Raw genomic sequence first — 19807 nt, 5'->3', positions numbered from 1 at the left:
ACTGACAATGAGGCAGAAGAAAGAGAAATCAAGGAATCGATCCCATTTACAATTGCACCAAAACCGTAAGATCCCTAGGAATGAAACTTACCAAGAGGTAAAAGATCTGTAGTTTGGAAACTATAGAACATTTATGAATGAAATGGAGGAAGACAAATTGGAGAAGAAATGGAAAAACAGTCCATGCTCATGGACTGGAAGAGTAAATATTGTTAAAATATCCATGTTACCCAAAACAATCAACACATCCAATGGAATCTCTATCAAAATATTTTTCACAGAGCTAGAACAAACACTCCTAAAATTTGTATGGAACCATTAAAGACCCCCAATAGCAAGGGATGTTGAAAAAAGAAAACCAAAGCTGGAGACATCAGTAGGTGCTTGCTAATACCCTCCATGGGTATTTCGAAGGCAGGGTTGAGATACGCTGCATTAAGGACATATAAAGAGGGGAGTGACAAGCTCAAAACTGGGCTTATAGAAGATTTACAGTCTTGATCAAGTGCTGCTTACGTTTATTTAACAATTTGAAGTTTGAGAAAACATCGTAACTAGTTAGTTCAAAGTTGAATTTAAGTAAATTTCCACTATCTTTTTAAAAGAAAAGAAAAACCAACAACAACAAATATTCTGCGTCCCAAAATAAGTATTCTCTACTTTTAGGGGATACGATCATTTACCAAATAGGTATAATTCACAGTAGAAACGGCTTCCACGAGGCAGTGATTAGGGGCAGAGAGGGTGACTTGCGTTAGAATTCCCCTAAGGGGACACCGAACTCAGAACAGTGAGGCACCATTTGGACACTAGATGGAGCTATGGGGTATGATTTCAAGGAAGCAGAGTTCGAAGGGAGGGAGAGGTTCAGAAACCATCTGCGCTAACCCTTTGTTTCTTGTTTTATTTTATTTTTTAAAAAATATTTTATTTATTTATTTGACACACAGAAAGAGATCACAAGTAGGCAGAGAGGCAGGCAGAGGCGGGGCGGGGGGGAGGTGGGAAGCAGGCCCCCTGCTGAGCAGAGAGCCGGACACAGGACTTGATCTTAGGACCCTGAGATCATGACCTGAGCCGAAGGCAGAGGCTTTAACCCACTGAGCCACCCAGGCGCCCTCTTGTTTTATGTATTTAAAAAATTTTTTTTTCTTGTTTTATTTTAAAATGCTCACCTCTGAGGGTGCCTTGATTATGTTCCCTGCCCTTGGGCTTCTTGCAGGGTTTTCCCAGGGGACAGCACTGAAAACAGAGTTGAGGGCAGGAGGAGAACAGGGTCAGGGTATTTATTTCCCCAGCTCCTTCCCTGCTGGGCTGTGGGTGCATCTAGGAAGGGTTCCAGCATCTGTCCAGGGGCTCCTTCTGTACCTACAACTCTCTCTCTCTCCTCCTCACTCCCTTATCCCTTGGGGCCTAGGCATGGTAATGATTCCTCTCTGTAGCTAGCACAAGGGTGGGCATGGCACCCTCATCCATTGGGTGTATGACAGGGACAGGTTCCCTCCTCTTTTCTCTCTGTTCCCTACCCACCCCGTTCTCCTGAAGTAGCCAGTTCTACTGGTTTCCTATGTTGGCACACACAATATAAAGGAATCTACAGATTCTTATTTCATTTATTTATTCAAATTGTAGCACATGATATACCTAGTTCTGCACCATAGTTTGTGTGTGTGTATGTATAAAAAAATATTCTAGAACTCAATCTTTAGCAGTATATAGAGCTTTCCCTTACTGCTTTTTCATGGGAGCATTATATTCCATCTTATGGGTTTACAGTCATCTTTTAGCTAGTCTCCTCTCAAGAGACATTTAGGCTGTTTCCAGCTACTTGCTATTACAAACGTTGCTATAAGAAATAACCTTGTAGATGGGTTGATTCTCCTTCTTTTATATATAAGGAAAATGAAACAGAAAGATATTAAGTCACTCGTCTGGAGTTAGCTCTGGGCAGAGCCCATGTCATCGCCGTCACCAGTCAGCAGGATGAGACTAGAGTCATCCACACATGGCATCTGAATTTTCCCAAGTGTCTCCTCAGCCACCCACACAGTTTCCTACACATTTCAACTCTTCTTAAATTTCTATGCCTATGCTTTCATTCCCAGGAGAGCGGTTCCAAGAACAGACTCTGGAGTTGCCATGCTAGGGAATGCTTCCTGCTTCAATCTGAGCTGGCAGTGCGATGTTGGACACGTCACTTAGCATCCCAGGGTCTCAGGTTTCCCGTTTATAAAAGGTTTCTTACCTTATGGTGCTGGAAAGAGCACCGCGGCTTGGAGCAGTGCCCCGCATATAGAAAGAGCTGGAATAAACCCTCTGACGAGTGGTGTTATGACCATTCCTTTGAGTTGAGGCTATGCTTCCATGTTAGCGTTCAAGTGTAACACGAGAGAGCTAGCTCATTGTGTCTCATCAGTAGTCAACCTTTTCAACTGGGATTACCTGACGTGATCAGATCGTCCTCGTTTTTTTTTAAGTCGATTCCTTGCCCAGCATGGAGCCCCATGCAGGGCTGGAACTCACTACCCCGAGATCCAGACCTGAGCTGAAATCAAGGGTTTCAGATCCCCTAAGCCACCCGGGCACCCCTGCTTCTGAAGATCAGATGTGGGTGAGGATCAGCAAAATATTAGGGAACTGGGGACCTGACATGGATCCTAAAGGAGAACAGAATTTCTAAGGATAACCTTACCCACTTTGCAATTTCATTTGGATTTTGTTGCTCACAGGTACTTAAAACAATGAGGCCTGCAGATCTGTGTGCTGCAGGACAGCCTCCCTCAGGGTCTTCCAGTTTTCAAACCAGACTCACTGTTCCCAAGCCCTCTAGCGCCTGCCACCCTTTGCCAAGCCCCATCTTTCCCTCACTGTCCCGTGGCACATTTGGGTGGGACAATTTAAAAAAATCTCAGAATCATCCTTGACTGCTGCCTTTGACATCTTTCATGGTAAATTTGTTCGTAAGCCCGTAAGTGTATTCTTCTCAATAGTTTTCAACGTTATTCTACCCCTTTCTGTCTCTGAGACTAACCTTCAAGGAGAATCTTGTTATTTCTATCGACCACTCATCCTAACCTTAACCTAGCCCTCTTCCTTAATTCATGTCCAGAGACAGTCAGACATTAAATACACCATGACACAGACAATGGGTTCAGGAGAACAGGGAGGTGGTTTTCTAGCCTCCCTGTGAATGGAAGGAAGAGTACAAACCCAGGGTCGGGGGTGTCTCAGAGGTCAGAGCTTTCTAGCCTCGGGGATGCGTTATCGCCCTTGCTTTGGAAGGTCTCTGGGATGATAAGAACTGGGGTGGCCAGGCAAAGAGGAAAAGAGGCGGCCTGCTGCTCAGGAGGAGGAAGAATGGGATAGGGAATTGGAGGGAGTGGTCTTGGGGAGGTTCTGTGAGAGTTGGGGGTCTGCTTGCCCCTTTGTACAATGCTCAGACAGGTGAGACCTCTGGTGCAGGGACAGCCAGGGGGGTGCCTATGATGACCTGCCCTGGCACCTGGGCCCCAAAAGCAGTGGCAAGAAACCTTAGTGGTGCAGGACACCTGGGTGACTCAGGGGGCTAAGCGTCTGACTTCGGCTCAGGTCATGATCTCAGGGTCCTGGGATCGAGCTCCACATTGGACTCCCTGCTCAGCGGGGAGCCCATTTCTCCCTCTCCCTCTGCTGCTCCCCCTGCTTGTGCTCTCTCTCTCTCTCTCAAATAAATAAATAAACAAACAAAAATTAAAAAAAAAAAAAAAAGAACTCCTAGTGTTGGACTTGTGATCAAGAGAGGACCTTTGCTGGAGCATATCTGCAGCCTGCCAAGGGTAGTAGAGACCAACAGATGCTAAAGGATGGGCCGGAGATGGGCAGTGAGAGGCACTATAGCTAAGAGACCCAAGTCTAGGCACTTGTCCATTTTCATGGCCCTGCGTCAACCCAAGGGTCTGAGATGACCCATTCTGGGGTTGCGGTGGTCATTAGTTTCCTGCGTACAAGGTGACAGAGTGCTGACTTTGTGTCACGAGCTTGATTCCATGAGCCATTTCTAGAAGGCCAGACAAGTTACTTCTTGTTCTTCTCTTTTTTTAAAAGGAAATACGCCAACAAGGAGAGACATATTTTTAAAGCCACAAATTGAGTTTTGTTACCACGACCATGGGCCTCAGTTTCCTTCTCTGTAAAAGGCAGGGGGACAGGACGATGTTGAATTTCCATTCCAGCTCTGCCATCCCCGGGTTTTATGGGGTCTCATCCAAGAACAGCGTTGTTCATAGGGCACCTTGAGGGTTTCTGGTTTTGCCTGAGTCATGTCAGTTATGTTCCCTGCTGACAAAATGAAAGCTGGTGGGGTTTATGCACGTCAGCCAACAAAGTTTTTATCACTCATGCTCATTTCTTGAAATTCTTCCCGGTGATGAACTGCATGTGCTCTCGGGAGCACATGACCTGTCTCTGTTTGAGGCCGATCATGTGAAGCTGACACCCAGGAGACCTTCTCTTGTCATAGCCGAGGAGGGACGGGGCAGCAGTCCTCAACCTGAGCGACTCTTCATGCTAAATGAACAAGAAAACTCACCTCCGTGCCCCTAGTAATGCAGGCAGAGTGTTGGCCTCCACTGTACCCCACTGGACAAGGAGCGCACAAGTCTGCATGGGCGAGCAGGTGGCTTCTCCCAGGGACCTCAAGGAAAGGAGCGGTTCAAGGATGCAGCTCTTTGAACTTCATATTCAGTCACTCAAGGCGACATGTCGAGGGATGGAGGTAGACAGAAGGAATCAATGTAATTTTCCACTTGGGAAAATGGACTGAGATGGATGTTCTTGAATGTTCTGGCTGCTGATGGACAGACCTGGGCTGCCTGGTTCTATCATGGCTTTGCCACTTATCAGCCCTGCAACTTCAGGCAAACCACTCTCTGTCCCTCATATGTGAAATAGGGAATTATGGTGTCCAGCTCGTGGGAAGGTTACAAGGATTTAATGATGAGGATTTTAGGAGTTGGTATTTGTAAGGCACAAAGAACAGTGCCTGGTGCATGGGTAGGGCTTGGTGATGGTCCTTGCCGCGAGGCCAAGCCACACGTACCGACTCCAGCAGTTTGGGTGCTTAAATCAAAGTCTGAAGCTTCAGAAATCAGCCTCAAGGCAATGCCAGGATCACAGAGTAAGACATTCAGCTGTCTACTGTGAGGTGTCCAAGGAAGTGAGATCTCTTCCAATGTCTTCTGAGAACCAGGGAAAGAACTCAAGAAAGAAGAGCTGGGTAAGAAGGAAAAATGTCGTGGACACTCAGAAGAAACGTCTTATCAGTAATAAAATAGCCAGAGTTGACCTTTATCAAAAGGATACCCGGGAATTGCCTGATAAATAATGTGTTGGGATTTCTTTAAATTCTCCCAAATGGATTTGTGTGTGTGTGTGTGTGTGTGTGTGTGCGTGCGTGTGTGCATGCGTGCATGTGTGCTCGTACACACCAACCATAAGAGATATCTCAGTATCTGAGAAGGTGCTTGAAGCTTTCCTCCAAAAGGTAGAGACAGCACACAAGTGTGTCCAAACCTCTCCAAACTGTTTTAAAACAGGAAGTCATGTTATCCAGGGGAAGTCATGATCAGCAGTCACACGGTGTCTTAATTTTTGGATCTGACATTTCACATTTTCAGATGAGTTTTTTTCCACTATTGCACTGCTCCCCCAAGGTAAGAACATAGCCTGCATCTGACCCACTAGTGAATATGTGAAGGTAGCTTTTCCTATGCTGATTTTCTCTCTGACTTTTGAAAAGCTGCAGCAATATATGGGTAAGTTTGTGCTAGTTGCTGGCATTCAGAGGGACCTTTCTTTTTTGAACTCCTTGACGATTTCCACATTTTTCTAAAATGAGCATTGTTTTTTAAGACCTGAAAACAATTTTTTTTTTAAAAATTAACAGTTGCAACATGGCTTATTTTCTTAGGAAAGTAAAACAAGAAATTAACTAGCCTGCCTTCCGTCTAGAAATGAGACAGGGAACAAGTATATGAACTCAGCATTTTTTATTGCCTTAAAAAGAGGAAACTTTGTATGTACTCAGTTCTCACCTCAAGAAGCCCCCCAGCTGTTGGGCAGCTTTTAGTGTTAAGTGTTAGGGTGGTGATCTCTTAGAAAGATCTCATCTCTATTCTTCTTGACAGTGATTGTATGTCATCTGATCACAAAGTTCATCCTAGATAACAAGAACAGAGAGTCCCTTGGACGGAAAGATATGCCGTAAGAGCTGTCTGGCTCTTTCTGATTATTTGCCACACTGGCTGGAGGCAAGGAAATCTGGGATTAAATTCTGATAAGAGATAAATGTCGATCTAGAGATCTTACCCCACATTCCTTTCTCTCTCTCTCTCTCTCTGTGTGTGTGTGTGTGCGCGCGCGCGCGCTGAATTTAGGTTTTGTTTTGAACATGTGATCCTGAAGTCACAGGAGAGCCTACCGTACTCAAGATTCTCAGTTCCCCTTACTCCAGAACCATGCCTGTATCTTCAGAAACCAGTCTGAACAAGAAGAAGGTGATGTAAGAGGCAAAGTCCAGGTTGGGTTTCTGCAAGGTATCAGTATGTCTCCCAAAGGAGTTTCTTGCACCATTCCAAAGTGAAATTCTGGAATTTGACTGAGGATTCTTAGACCTTCACCCTTCCTTCTTTTATCAGCGGTGGCCGCTGTGCAAGTCCAGCACCGACTTCATTTCATAGAGCAGCACGTGATCCCAGGAAGATAAAAGAGGCCTGAGTCTGAGTCCCCACTTCTGGAAGCTCACAGTCTTGTCAGAGCAGTGCTCACGTGGACACAACGGAGGAACTCTCACAAAGCAGACCAAAGGACCCCCTGCCCCCCGCCCTGGTGAAAAGACTGCATGGAGATGCTCCTTTGCCCGGGCTGGACCTTTCTCCACCAAGCCCAGAGTCTTCGCGGTCAGAGGAGACTCACTTTTACAAGCTGGGACCTTCACCTCTGTTTCTGGCTTCAGCCCCTCTAGGCAAATTCATGGTTTTGTCATCACCTCTTTTTGTCCTTCTTGCTGTAGAGACTGCTGCTTTCAGAAGCTTCTGAAGCTTCTGAGCAAACAGTATCTTCGGAGTCTCCCTCCTCTTCCCCTCGACTCGAAAAGACAGTACAAGTCAGGAGTGCTCGCGGACAGCCTGTTTCTTTGCTCTTTCTGATGAGTTTCCTACAGGCGCTGACTTCCCGTCTCTTTTCATAATACCTGTTATAATCCCTTTCGTAAGTTGGGGCTTGGAGGACCTGGTCCTCTGGTCTTTCCAGCAGCACATTAGCAAATTCCCAGATCTCTTGCTCATGGTTCAGCTGATTTACCCTGAGGACTGAATGAAGTTATTGTCTGTGCCTTCCTCTCTGTAGCTCTTCATTTCTTTCTCTCATCATTCCTTCGTTCAAACGTGTTACTGAATGCTGAGCCGTGACAGGCACTGTGCGAGGAGAGATGAATGAGACCCCCCACATCTGGCAGAAAAGACCGTCAGCTCCTTTGTGTGATCTGGAAAAAGTCAGCCCTTCCTCCTGGTGGATGCAGCTCTGTGCCGGGGCTCAGGGACAACAAGTGGGAACAGAATGGATTTCAGCCCCTTCTTGCCTCCTTGGCCAAGGACCCCTGTGTAGGGCGTAACCTGAGCAACCCTATACTATGAACAAGGACATGTGGACAGTATATTATGGTACAGTGTGATGAGCACAGAGGAGAGAGGACCTGACTGCCTGGTAGGCTGGACAACTGGGGAAGGTTCCCTGGGACAGGTTACATGTGAGCTGAGCCGAGAAGGAGCTCATCCAGCGAAGGGGGGTGAAGGGCAGAGGGAAGATGGACAAAGCCACACAGGTCTAAGAGCCTGGCACGTCTGGGGCTCTGCAAGTCACTGATGATGTCCAGAGTGTACAGCAGGTGCGCGAGAGTGGGGGAGACTTGACAAAAATCGAATCTGGAAGACACTTCAACAATGATCTAAGCTAAGACCCAAACTCTAGGCCCGCGCTACTCCAAGTCTGGCTCTCCTTCGGGCAGCTTTGGCTTCACCAGACACACTGTGAGAACTGTAGAATCCTGGGTCCCACCCCGCCTGCTGAATCAGGACCTGCATTTTAATCAGCTCTTTGGGGAGAGGGGTTTCAAGATGGCTGTGTAGGAAGATCCTGAGCTCAGCTTCTTTCCCTCTGAAATTGGTCTGAAAATTCCCTACTGAACTGCTCCCCACAGCAAAGGATAAAAGGACAACATCAAGATGGACAGAGAGACAGAGATATGGTCTCGGCTAAAAAAACCACCGACCCACTGTGGGGACATCCAATGGGGGGGCTCTCACCCATCTGGTGTTTTCCCTGGAGGAACAAAGGTTGGTGCCTCCCATCGGGCACCCCAACTCTTGGGGTCTGTGCCAGAGAAACGAGCTCGCCAAACCAGTGGGACCCAAAGTGCTCTAGAAAACGAAGGGTCTCCTTTCAAATGGCTTGCGTGTGGGTGGGCTCACTCACCCCAGGATCCAGTACAAAAGCGCAAATTTGAAATTCCCTTAGGCTGTACTTAGAGGAGATTCGTCTGCTGGTCCGGGGACATCTGTTGGGCGTCAGGGATAGTCGAGTCTCTCCCAAGGCAGAGGTGCCAGTGGGTGTCAGCTGTGCACTTTCCAGCTGCCCTGCTAGAAGCCAGCAGCCTCTGCCAACCACATAGAGGCTGCCCCCTTGTTCACCTGGCCCTGGTGGCCAAGGCCGGGGGTGGGGCAGGGATCCTGAGCTATCAGAATGCCAGGTGTGTGGCCAGGGCACTGCACAGGCAGCTTACTGAAACACAGTCCCAGTTTTCATGTGAGAAAGGCCTGTTTTCTTATCCTGGAGCTTCAGACTGAGAGACAGGCTTCGCGGTTGCCACACAGCTAGAGGTTGTGGAGGTGCTCCCAGAAAACGTCTCAGGAGACACCATCCTTGCACACCCCCTTGGCCCTGTCATAGCTTGGTAAGACCTCACAGGAAGGAGCTTCTCCATTTATCTGGATCCCTGGTTTTTGAAACAATTGCCCAGGGACACATCCAGAGCTCCCAACCTGGAGACCAGAAGGGCTTAACGACCGTGGCCTCACAGGACTGTACATTCTGCATACTTCAAAAGCTTCTCTGTGTGGGTCTGACTTCCAGTCATTCTGAAAGTGGCTGCTAGTGAGATTTCTCCCCTTGGAACACTGATAGGCCTTGGAACACTGTTAACAGCAGAGACTTATCAAAAATAAACCAGGCCGTTTAGATAATCATAAAGGTTCAAGAGACAACTGAGAACTAGGACAAGGGTGAATAAGAAGATTCATCACTCCCACAAGGCTGTTCCTTCAACCCTGAAAGAGGCAGCTGTTTCAGCTATTCTGCAGAAACACAGCATCAGGCAAAATGAAGAAACAGAGAAGCCATTCTAAATGAGAGAGAAAGACAAAACCTCAGGAAAAGACCTTAATGATAGGGCTGTAAGTGGTCTGCCTGAGAAAGATCCCAAGCCCTAGCCATGATAGTGCTTGCTGAGCCCAGGAGAAGGGATGAACAGAGCAAGGACTTCAAGAGGGAGACCAAACAAAGAGAAGAAAACAACAAGCATAAGTCACAGAGCTGGAGAGTACAATAACTGAGCACAGCAGACTGGATAAAACAGAACAGACCAGTGAGTTGGAAGACAAGACATGGAAACCCACTGAGACAGAGCAGCAAAAAGTAAAAAGAAATTTAAAAAATTAAAAAACCAAAAAAAAAAAACCAAAACCAAAAAAAAAAAAAAGAAAAAACAACAAACCTCAGAGACCTTGAGGAGAAGAGGGAGGGGGAGCGAGAAAGGACATGTATATATCCATGAAGATATCACATGCGTCAATGGATAGGTCATCCACTGACAGAATATTAATAAAGAAACATCAGCTTTAAACATTGCGTTAGACCGGATGGACTTCATAGATACATAAAGAACATTCTATCCAAAAGCAGAATTCACATTCTCAATTATACATGGAACAATCTCCAGGACAGATCACCTGTTCGGCAAAACAAAACAAGTCTTGACAAATTTAAGAAGACTGAAATCTTGTCAACCATCTTTCCCAACCACAATGGTGAGAAACCAGAAATTGATCATAAGAAGGAAGCTGGGAAATCCACAAATATGAGGAGATTAAACACTGTGCTACTGAGCAACCACTGGGCCATCAAAGAAATTAAAAGGAGAAATTAAAAAATACCCAGAGATAGATGAAAACAGAAAAATGACACACTAAAATCTATGGGATGCAGCAAGAGTTTCTAGGAGGGAAGTTCATGGCAACACCAGTCTGCCTCAAGAAACAAGAAAAATCTCGAAGAAACAACCTAACCTTACACTTAAAGAACTAGAAAATGAAGAACAAATGAAACCCAAAGTTAGCAGAAGGAAGGAAATAGTAAAGACCAGAATGGAAATAAATGAAATAGAGGCTAAAAAGATCATAGAAAAGATCCGCAAAACCAAGAGCTGGTTCTTTGGAAACTGACAGAAGCTGTTAGCTAGACTTACCACGAGAAGAGAGAGGGTCGAATAAAATCAGGAATGAAAGACCAGTTACACCTGACATCACAGAAATACAAAGGATTGTAAGCGACGGCTACGTCAACACATTAGACAACCTAGAAACATACAATCTTTCAAGACTGAATCAGGAAGAAAGAAAAAATCTGGACTGATTACTAGAAAGGAGATTGAATCCGTAATCAAAAATCTCCCAATGGACAAAAGTCCAGGACAGGACAGCTTCACCGGTGAATTCTACCAAATAGTGGAAGAACATTTCACATCTAGCCTTTCCCAGGAGAAGTTACACGTGAGCTGAGCTATGAAGGAGCTCATCTAGGGAAGGGGCTGAAGAGCAGACGGAGGATGGACAAAGCCACCCAGATGTGAAGAACCCGGCACGTCTGGGACTCTGCAAGTCACCGATGATGTCCAGAGTGTCCAGCAGGTGCACGAGGGTGGGGCAGGCTTCTCAAGAATTAAAGCTGCAAGACAATTTTGGCAAATAATCTGAGCTACGACCTAAACAAACCCAATCAAACCAAACCCAGACTCAGATACAGAGAGCAGGCTGAGTGTTGCTGGAGGGGAGGGGGGTTAGGGTGAGGCAAAATGGGAGAAGGGGATCAAAAGGTATAAGATTCCAGGGGCACCTGGGTGGCTCAGTGAGTTAAAGCCTCTGCCTTCAGTTCAGGTCATGATCCCAGGGTTCTGGGATCAAGCCCGCATCGGGCTCTCTGCTTGGTGGGGAGCCTGCTTCCCTCTGCCCTCTCTGCCTACTTGTGATCTCTGTCTGTCAAATAAATAAATAAAATCTTAAAAAAAAAAAGTACAAGCTTCCAGTTATAAAATAAGTAAGTTCTAGGTATGTAACGTACAACATGGGGCATGTAGTTAATAGCATTATATTTAAAAAATAACTATTAACTTTGTATGGTGACAGATGGTAACTGGTTTATGAAGGTGAACATTTTGCTGCATATACAAATGTCAAGTCACCATGTTGTGCACCGGAAAGTGATGTAATATTGTATGTCCAGTATACTTCATTAATGATATGGTAAAGCTCTCCAGAGGTTCAAGGGTGCATTAAAGTTCGAGGAGCACTGGTTTAGGAAAGGGCTGCTAAGAACTAAGGGTTTGTTTTGAAGGCGTATTCTCTAGATATTGTCTATGGTCCATCCCTTTACAACGTCACAAATCTAGTGTCAGTGGATTTCCCATCCGGGTGCTTCGGTGATATTAGCTACAGTTCAGTCATGGATAACAGGGCCTGAAGAATTTAACTCTCCCGGAAGCCCCAGTAAATTGAAACAGAAGGAAGATAATGCAGGCTTCTTGGCTCACCTTTTCCTTTTCCTTTTGCCTGAACTACCTAGGTTGCTTTATCTTGAGCCTTTGCTTGGGAGGTGCGGAAGTGGACACCTAAGTCTTGCCAGCACTAAGGATGGACCGATAGAGAAGCCTTCGGCCTGGAGGTGATGTCTGTGCATCATCCTGGAGCCAGTGGAAAAAATGGAAATAACCCTACGAAAGATCCTAGGAGGAAAGGCAGGCGAGTGTCCTCTGTACCCAGCTCTCATCTCTTCCTCCTTTCCCCTTTGCCCCATTCATGCATTCATTCATGCAATCGTTCAATTAGTATAAGCAGATATTGAGCACCTACTGTTTGTCAGGCACTGATATCTTCGCATTCCTAGTCACTACAGAGCTCTCTGCACACTTGTTCAGGTCTCCTGAGAAATCCCTCTCCAGAGCTTCTGCTGTCTTTCCTGTTCTAGACTTTTCTCCTTCCAGCCCTAGGTGGCTCATGGGAGCCAAAGAAACACTGGAAGCTGGAAGGCTCTGGGGTTTTTGTTCTATGCTCAGTCCTCTCCATGGGGGCTGCCCTGATTCTCTTTCTCCAAGAGGAATCCTGGGGGGGGGGGTGGAAATCCAGGCTCAAATGAGGTTTCAGCCCCTGTGGGAGGTTATTCCTGCGATTGGCTGAGGGACTGGCTCTGGTTTTTCTGTGTTTTGGCCACTGAGGGGTAAGAGTGGGATGTGTGGGGGAAACATAGACTCATTTCCCTCAAAAGAAGAGTGGGTTGAAGAGTAAATTTGAGGTGCACAGGAGGGAACTTTGGAGAGGCGAAGCAAAAGAGAAGTAATATTCTTCCCCCAAACTGCTTCTGGGAATTCAGCATAGAAATCCCTTAAGGTCATCACAGTCTCATCACTCAGTGATGAAAAATCATGTTACCATAAAATAGAGTTGACAAAGGAAAGGTATAGTTGGTGGTAGGATGGTATTTGCGTTGGCTTTTAAATTGAATTGTGCAATATGACTGCAGAAAGGCCAAGTCAGGTGCTTACCCTGGGCTGGTAGCTTTGCTTACGTGATCTCTCTACCTCCTTCCCACAGGTAGCCAGTTCCTCTAAACCCCTGGGTGCGGGGTAGCCAAAGGGGAAGGCAGGGGAAGAAACATGCAAATAGCAAAGTCCTACCCTAGAACCTCCAGGGGCAGCTTTAATTTTCAAGATAAAAAATAACAGTTGGGCTCAGTTATACAGGAATCGCTGAAAAGAAAATATGGTCTAGAGCTCTTCATCTCTCTATTTCCTTCAGAACATCTGTAGCCATTGAAGATTGCTTTAGGCAGGCCTTTGGGTTGCTTGAAATAAAACAAGAAAAAAAAAGACAAAAAGAGGAAGAAAGTAATCTGCAATTAGTTGATAGGTGCAGACCACATCGAGGGTCAAGTGGTGGGATTTATCTTGGAAGGAAATGAGGTTAGCTGTTGTAATTCAGGGTGAGATGGTAACCGTTCTTCGCCAAGTGTGGTCTGTGTCTCCAAGTGTGGACCCCCCCCCCCAAAAGATCCCTGGTCTGCAAAGACCTGTGTAGCCAGTGCTTCCTGAGAGCGACCAGAGGGACGGCAGTGAATATCAAATGGCAGAATACAAATGTGCCTTTACACATAAACACGGTTTTGCTTGGGAAGCAGGATGGTTTTTCAGCTTCGACTGTTGGGGCCAGACGAATAGAACAACGGGTATTGGGAAACAATGGATTGGTGTCGCTCTCCCAGGCAACTGCTGGATGTCCTGGGTGGACACATGTGGTGGTCCCTTGACTCCTCGCGACCAGAGAAGGTTAGTCGAGTTTGCTGATGATGGACCTGAAACTGCCTTTGGCCACTTCTTTTTCCTTTGTGGCAGTTGGCTGAGTGGAGAGGAAGTGTCTGAACTTGAACCCGGGTAGCTTGGTTTCAGTTACAACCGGAAGTGAGTGTCCAATGGAGAGAAAATCACTTATGTGTGCGTAGAAGTAGTGAACATATCTCCCAGTTCATTGTACTTCTTAATTATGTCTTGCTTAGATGAACTCCAAAGTACATTTTCCTCTGCGGTTTGTGTAAGAAATTTTGGAGTTAGAGAGCAATGTATTTGGGCCCCAGGACTACTGCCTAGTTGACAGTTGCATTACTTTGGACATGGGGCCCTCAGCTTCCATTTCTCAACAGAAAAATGAGGATAATCCTATTTATCTCTCCAAATTGTTCGAAGGGGTTAAATTTAGTGGTATACGCAGAGCAGCCCACACAGTGCTTAGCACAGCAGGACCTCCCTGAGGGTTCCTTCCTTCTTCACTTTCACTTGGGCACCAGCTAACCAAAGCTCAGTGAATGATTCCCAGTAGGATGCTCATTTGTCTCAAAACCTACGTTGTGGGACAACAGAGTCTGCTCAACTAGCAGTGAAAAGCCTGGGGTTTTCAGGAAATAAGCTCTTAACAGAATACCACCCTATGTAATGAGGCAGCCCAGCTTAAACTGGGGGCCAATATTTCATGACATCTTAATTGCTGGAAATAGGAAGTTGGGGTGTGACAGTAGAGAGAGGCTGCTATTTCTTCTTTCTTTCTTTTTCTTTTATTTATTTATTTTGAAGCTGCTATTTCTAAGTTGCCAGATTTTTTTCCCCCAGAAAGAACATTTTATTTTTATTAAAGATTTTATTTATTTATTTGACAGAGAGAGATCACAAGTAGGCAGAGAGGCAGGCAGAGAGAGAGAGGAGGAAGCAGGCTCCCTGCCGAGCAGAGAGCCCGATGAGGGACTCGATCCCAGGACCCTGAGATCATGACCCCAGCCGAAGGCAGCGGCTTAACCCACTGAGCCACCCAGGCGCCCTAGAAAGAACATTTTAAATTTACCTTTGAGGTTGATTCTTTCAGAGCGGGGGAGACTTAATAATTAGTTTAATCACATAAATGTAAAACCAAGATCCTAACTGGAATGGCTTTGGCTATTTGGTTACATACTAATGGGGGTGAGTACTAAGTATGTTATCCTCACTCCTCTCAACAATGCTGGGGGGCGGGAGATTGGTCATCTGACCTGTGAGGAAACAGGCTCAAACAGGCTCAGACAGCCAGCCTGTGGGTGTGTCCCTAATCAGTGGCAGAGCAGTTTCACTCAGGCCTTCATCTATAGGTCTCAAGGCAAGCTGGTAAAGGTCATGTAAACCCAACTAGGAAACTTTATGAAGTCTGTCTCCATTTCCCCCTTTCCCCATGAGCTTTTGCCAGTGCCTCCCCAAGGTGGTGTATCTCTGCTGAAGTTAGCTGCTGTTAGTGAGGAAGAGTGTTTCATTATCCCCCAGTGTTTCGTGGTGAAAAGTCTGCTTTTACAGCATGCTATGTCTCTCATCTGCCTTCCTCTGCCTGAGACACCAAAAGAAAATCCTGAGGAATTCTAGCCCCCCAGCCTTACTGGTATTGCCAGGGGAGCAGGGGTTGGGGTTGGGGGGGTGGGCAGTGGTGGCTCCTTAATTCCTAAAGGACTGCCTGAAAACATAAAACCCTACAGAAAAATTTATGGCCCCAGCTCCTGACTGAGAGGTTTTGTTGGACATCCCTCCAGTTCTTCCAGGATCCCTGTTCCCTCCCTGGGTGTACTGTCCTCCATTGACCAAACCAGCGGTTTCTAGACAACCCCTCCCCACCGCCTTCGTGACTGCAGGATAAAGGCCCTGTCGTGGGTTAACCAACACCACATACCCCAACTGCTTTCCCCATTTGAGTCATCTTATAACATCTTTTCCTTGTATATAGTAAACAACTATTTAAAAGGTCAGAAAGGCGACTTCTATGATCTGCAAGTCCCTTGAGGACAAGAACGATGTCTTACTATCTCTGTCTCCCTTGTGCCTAGTATATAGTGCTTAGCACCAAATCTGTGGTAAATACATGAAAAAGATAACAGTGTGGTTTTCCCATGATGACATCTTCCAAGGAGAGCCCTGGACCCTACATTTCTAAAAATGGCCCTTTCTCCCAAGTCTTAGTTTGTTTGTTGCCGTTAATCAGTAGCTTCTAGGGAGCTTCTTGAAGTCTAAAAAGGCTTTGAGGCCTAAAGGAAATAATCTCGGAAGGTGAGTGTTCAGACAGAAAGATGGAGACGTGCAGGTGGTGTCGGTATAGTGGGAAGGACCGGGACTTCCCGGGATCCCTCTTCACGCGCCCAGACGCAACCACTTCCTTTGCCTGCAGTGACTGATCCTATCTGGATGCAGGTCTCGGAGGTAGTAGGACTCCTGCCTAGCGCCTTAAAACCAAGCCCTCGGCTCTTCCTCAATCCTGATGTTATCCTCCAGGTAAAAGGCAGGTATTTCCCACCCTTGAATTAGTCTCTCATTGTGTCATTAGCCTCACTCTGCTCCTAGACACAAGGAGTGTTGAAAACAGGATGTTTGGGTTTACAAACAGAGTTTAGAGGGAAAAGGTAAGAATACTGAGAAAGGAATATGGCTGGGCGCCTGGGTGGCTCAGTCAATTAAGTGTCTGCCTTCTGCTCAGGTCATGATCCCAGGGTCCTGGGATCAAGTTCTGCGTTGGGCTCCCTGCTTGGTAGAGAGCCTGCTTTTCCTTCTCCCTGTCTGCAGCTCCCCCCTGCTTGTGCTCTCTACCTCTCCCTTTCTGTGCAAAAAAAAAAAAAAAAAAAAAAAAAGAAAAGAAAAAAAAAAAAGAAAAAAAAGGACTGTGGCAAGTTGACATAGTTCTCAAGGAACCATGCCAATGAGGTACGGAAACTGGGCTCATCTGATGATAGATTGGTTAGAATATCTTGATAGAGGAAAGTTCATTTGAGGATAAGATCTTGAGAGTCATGCTGCTGATGCAAGATCCCAGTCTGTGGTATCACTGCGAAACAGAAGTGAAACTCCACCCTAGAACCAATGCGTCAGACAGGGGAGAGCTGGAATCCATCTCAGTCTACCATCACTGCCCCAGCTCCCACCTGACCCTGAAGGAAGTTGAGAGACTAGTTCGAACAGTTACAGATCTTAGGATAAAAAGGAGACCTTATGAGTATAGCTCCTTCGGGAACGTAGTTCCAGGATGTGTGAATATTTCTAACAACTGGGAGATGAACTTTGGTGAGTAGCTCTAGTTGTTAGTGAGTTCTTGCCAGTTCTAGGTCAAACTCTACTTCAGTGTAACTCATACCTCTTGAACTCGGCTTTCATGTTTTCCCTTGATAATTCTTATCAAGGGAGAAATACACCCAACTCCCTTATGTATTCCTAATCGACAATGTTTTCCAGCCCTGTCACTATTTTGGGTGTCCCACTCCAAATCTATTCCCATCAATCAATGTCCCAGTTAATTAGGGCCGAGAATAGAACAAAACACCCTAGATGCAGGCTGGTCTAGACTGAGAAGTTGCATCAAAACTATTTGTTCACAATCCTAAACAGTATCCTGCTATCAGATGTGTTCAAGTTCTTAGCTTTTTAGCAGTTGGATTTCAATTCAACCCCCATTTGTGGTTATGGCACATTTGTACTTTATGCATATGATGTTACTCATCGTTTTTCATTACGTCCTGAGATTTTTTTTTCACATTCACTGCTATCAAAGCAAGCTTCTTCCACCTTCGGTGCCCACACACCTGAAAGAAAGACTTCATACTCCCTCTCTCTCCTTGGTCTTGACTTAGTCAGGCTGGGATCTTAAATTAGAAAACTCTTTTTTTTTTTTTAAAGATTTTAATCATTTATTTGACAGACAAAGATCACAAGCAGGCAGAGAGAGAGGGGAGGAAGCAGGCTCCCCGCGGAGCAAAGAGCCCGACGCGGGACTCGATCCCAGGACCCTGGGATCATGACCTGAGCCGAAGGCAGAGGCTTTAAACCACTGAGCCACCCAGGCGCCCCAAATTAGAAAACTCTTGCTTACCTGACTGATTATTCTCTCTGCTTTCTTACAGGCTCACCTTCTTGTCCTTATGTGGGTTGCTAATTAAGACAGAGGTAAACAGAAAAAAAGACAATTTTTAAAAATAGATGCTTTGTCAGTCTGAGCTCTTTCCCCAACCATATTCATTGAGGTGTATGCATATCAATGCAACTCTTTGTATGTGCTGGAATGAAAATGAAGATGTTCTGTGTTTATGGCCTCTCCTTGAGCTACTCAACTGGTAACCCTACTTAAAAAGAAATGGGCAAGTTACTCTCCTTCTCCAAACCTGATTTGCCCTAGCAGTAGATGAGAATCTTTGCACTATTTGCTTTATCACTTGTCAGGAAGGCTCAACTAGATATTTGAAAATGCTTTGCAAATCTTAACGAGCTACGGAAATCGAAATGATGGTAATATTACTATTCTCGAGTCCAGTTGGTTCAGGCTCTAATTGTTTCCTTCTCAAACCTGTTTGCAATGCTGGAGAGCCATCAGTTCCCGACAAAACACCGTGATCGGATTTCTGATGGGTCCCTGCCTCCCTGTCAGACCCGCCTCCCCTGACGCCTCACTTGGATCCATACTCAGATGATGATTCACTTGTTTCCTCCTGTTGCCGTTTTCAGATTCTGTCAGGGCTTGTGGCATGACTTCCGGTTCCCAGGTGACAATTCCAGCTCTGCATGGACTCCTCAGCTCCGGGCCCAGCTGCCAACACCCAGGGGCCCCGAGTTCGTGAAAGGCATGGTGAAGACTGAATGAAGGATGAGTGATGGCTGCCTTCAGACCCATGTCCGCCCCTTCACCTGTGTTTTTGGTTTCTTGTGGACAGACAGAAAGACAGATAAATAGATCCACAGATAGGTAGATCAAATGAAATGCCAGATACAAAAGCAAATATTACACGTTCTTATACATTTTGCCCTCATTCAGGACTGATTTTCAGCAGATACTGGATACTAGATAGAACTAGTATACAGATACTAGATAGAACTATCTAGATAGAAAATAGTCACTGTCCCAAGCTCCCTGAGTGACCCCCACCATCCTGACCCTCTTGCTGCTTCCCCAGGTTCCTCAGATATCCCCGGCCACCACTCAGCAACCACCCTCCAGAGGCTTCCCCAGCCTGTGGTCCATCACCACTGCTGGGCGGGTCCGCGAAGTCTGCGAGCATCAGCCTGGCCTCCACTACTGATCTATTCCTTACTTGTCACTAAAAATCTTCTAGGCCCGTACATTTTTCATTCCCTCCCTAGTCTTGTGCTTTTCCCTCCCACCCACTCCAATTCCTTGAGTCTTATGGTCTGTTTCCTCTCATCACTTAACTGTGAGTGGCCTTACTTTTTTTTTTTTTCTAATCATGTTGTTAGTCACTATACAGTATATCATTAGTTTTTGATGCAGCGTTCTGTGATTCGTTGTTTGTGTATAACACCCAGTGCTCCATGCAACAGGTGGCTTTGCTGTTTCTACAACTTTTCCCGTGTGGATTTCTCCAGCCCCTTGAGAATCCCTGAAAGTGCGGATTATCTCCTAGAGAACGTGCGCCTCACATCTCACATGGTGCTGACTTGGCGGAGGGGGGGTGGTCTAAGACCCCAACATGGACTCTGATGGGTCCCTGGGACTAGACCAGCGGCCTTTCCCCCAAGATGGCCCTGAAAGGGAGAAGAGGTTGTTGGGGAGTCCAATGAACCCCTAATCACACTGATGAACACTCAGAAAAGTGCAGTGTCTGGCAGCCTGGGCTTGAACTTTTCTTCTTTTTTTTAGTGTTCAGCATTTCATTAGTGGCCTATATATAACACCCAATGCTCATCACCACACGTGCCCTCCTTAATGCCTGTCACTCGGTCACCCCATCCCCCCGCCCACCTCCCTCTGTAACCCACAGTTTGGGGTCACATGAGATCATGAGAGACTCTGGACTCCGGTTTGAACTTTTCATTTCACCTCTCGGGGGGACCGAGCTGGAGATGGTGGGACCGGCATTTCCCCGAACATCTTCCAAACGTCACATTCCAGCA

The 19807-nt window shown here is 46.2% G+C and overlaps 1 protein-coding gene across 5 annotated transcripts in view; it reads right to left on the bottom strand.

The window, feature by feature from the left end:
* The window catches only part of PDCD1LG2 (programmed cell death 1 ligand 2), a 93988-nt gene that overhangs the window by 10067 nt on the left and 64114 nt on the right, over nt 1–19807 (bottom strand). The window contains exons 7-9 of one of the 5 annotated variants that reach the window (XR_004277355.1): nt 18362–18598; nt 17775–17820; nt 13027–13935 (exon numbers count right to left, since the gene is read on the bottom strand). Coding sequence is in view for 1 of the 5 variants with exons in the window: in XM_032307053.1 (XP_032162944.1) it covers nt 18560–18598 (39 nt within the window). In the remaining 4 variants the exon portion in view is untranslated. Of the gene's footprint in view, nt 1–13026; nt 13936–17705; nt 18599–19807 lie in introns of those variants that run through there. The other 4 variants (XR_004277356.1, XR_004277353.1, XR_004277354.1 and 1 more) reach the window with 4 other exon arrangements.

Source organism: Mustela erminea, chromosome 12, assembly GCF_009829155.1.
Source record: "Mustela erminea isolate mMusErm1 chromosome 12, mMusErm1.Pri, whole genome shotgun sequence".
In the NCBI taxonomy this organism is placed as follows: domain Eukaryota; kingdom Metazoa; phylum Chordata; class Mammalia; order Carnivora; family Mustelidae; genus Mustela; species Mustela erminea.
This window is presented reverse-complemented; position numbering and strand designations above follow the sequence as displayed.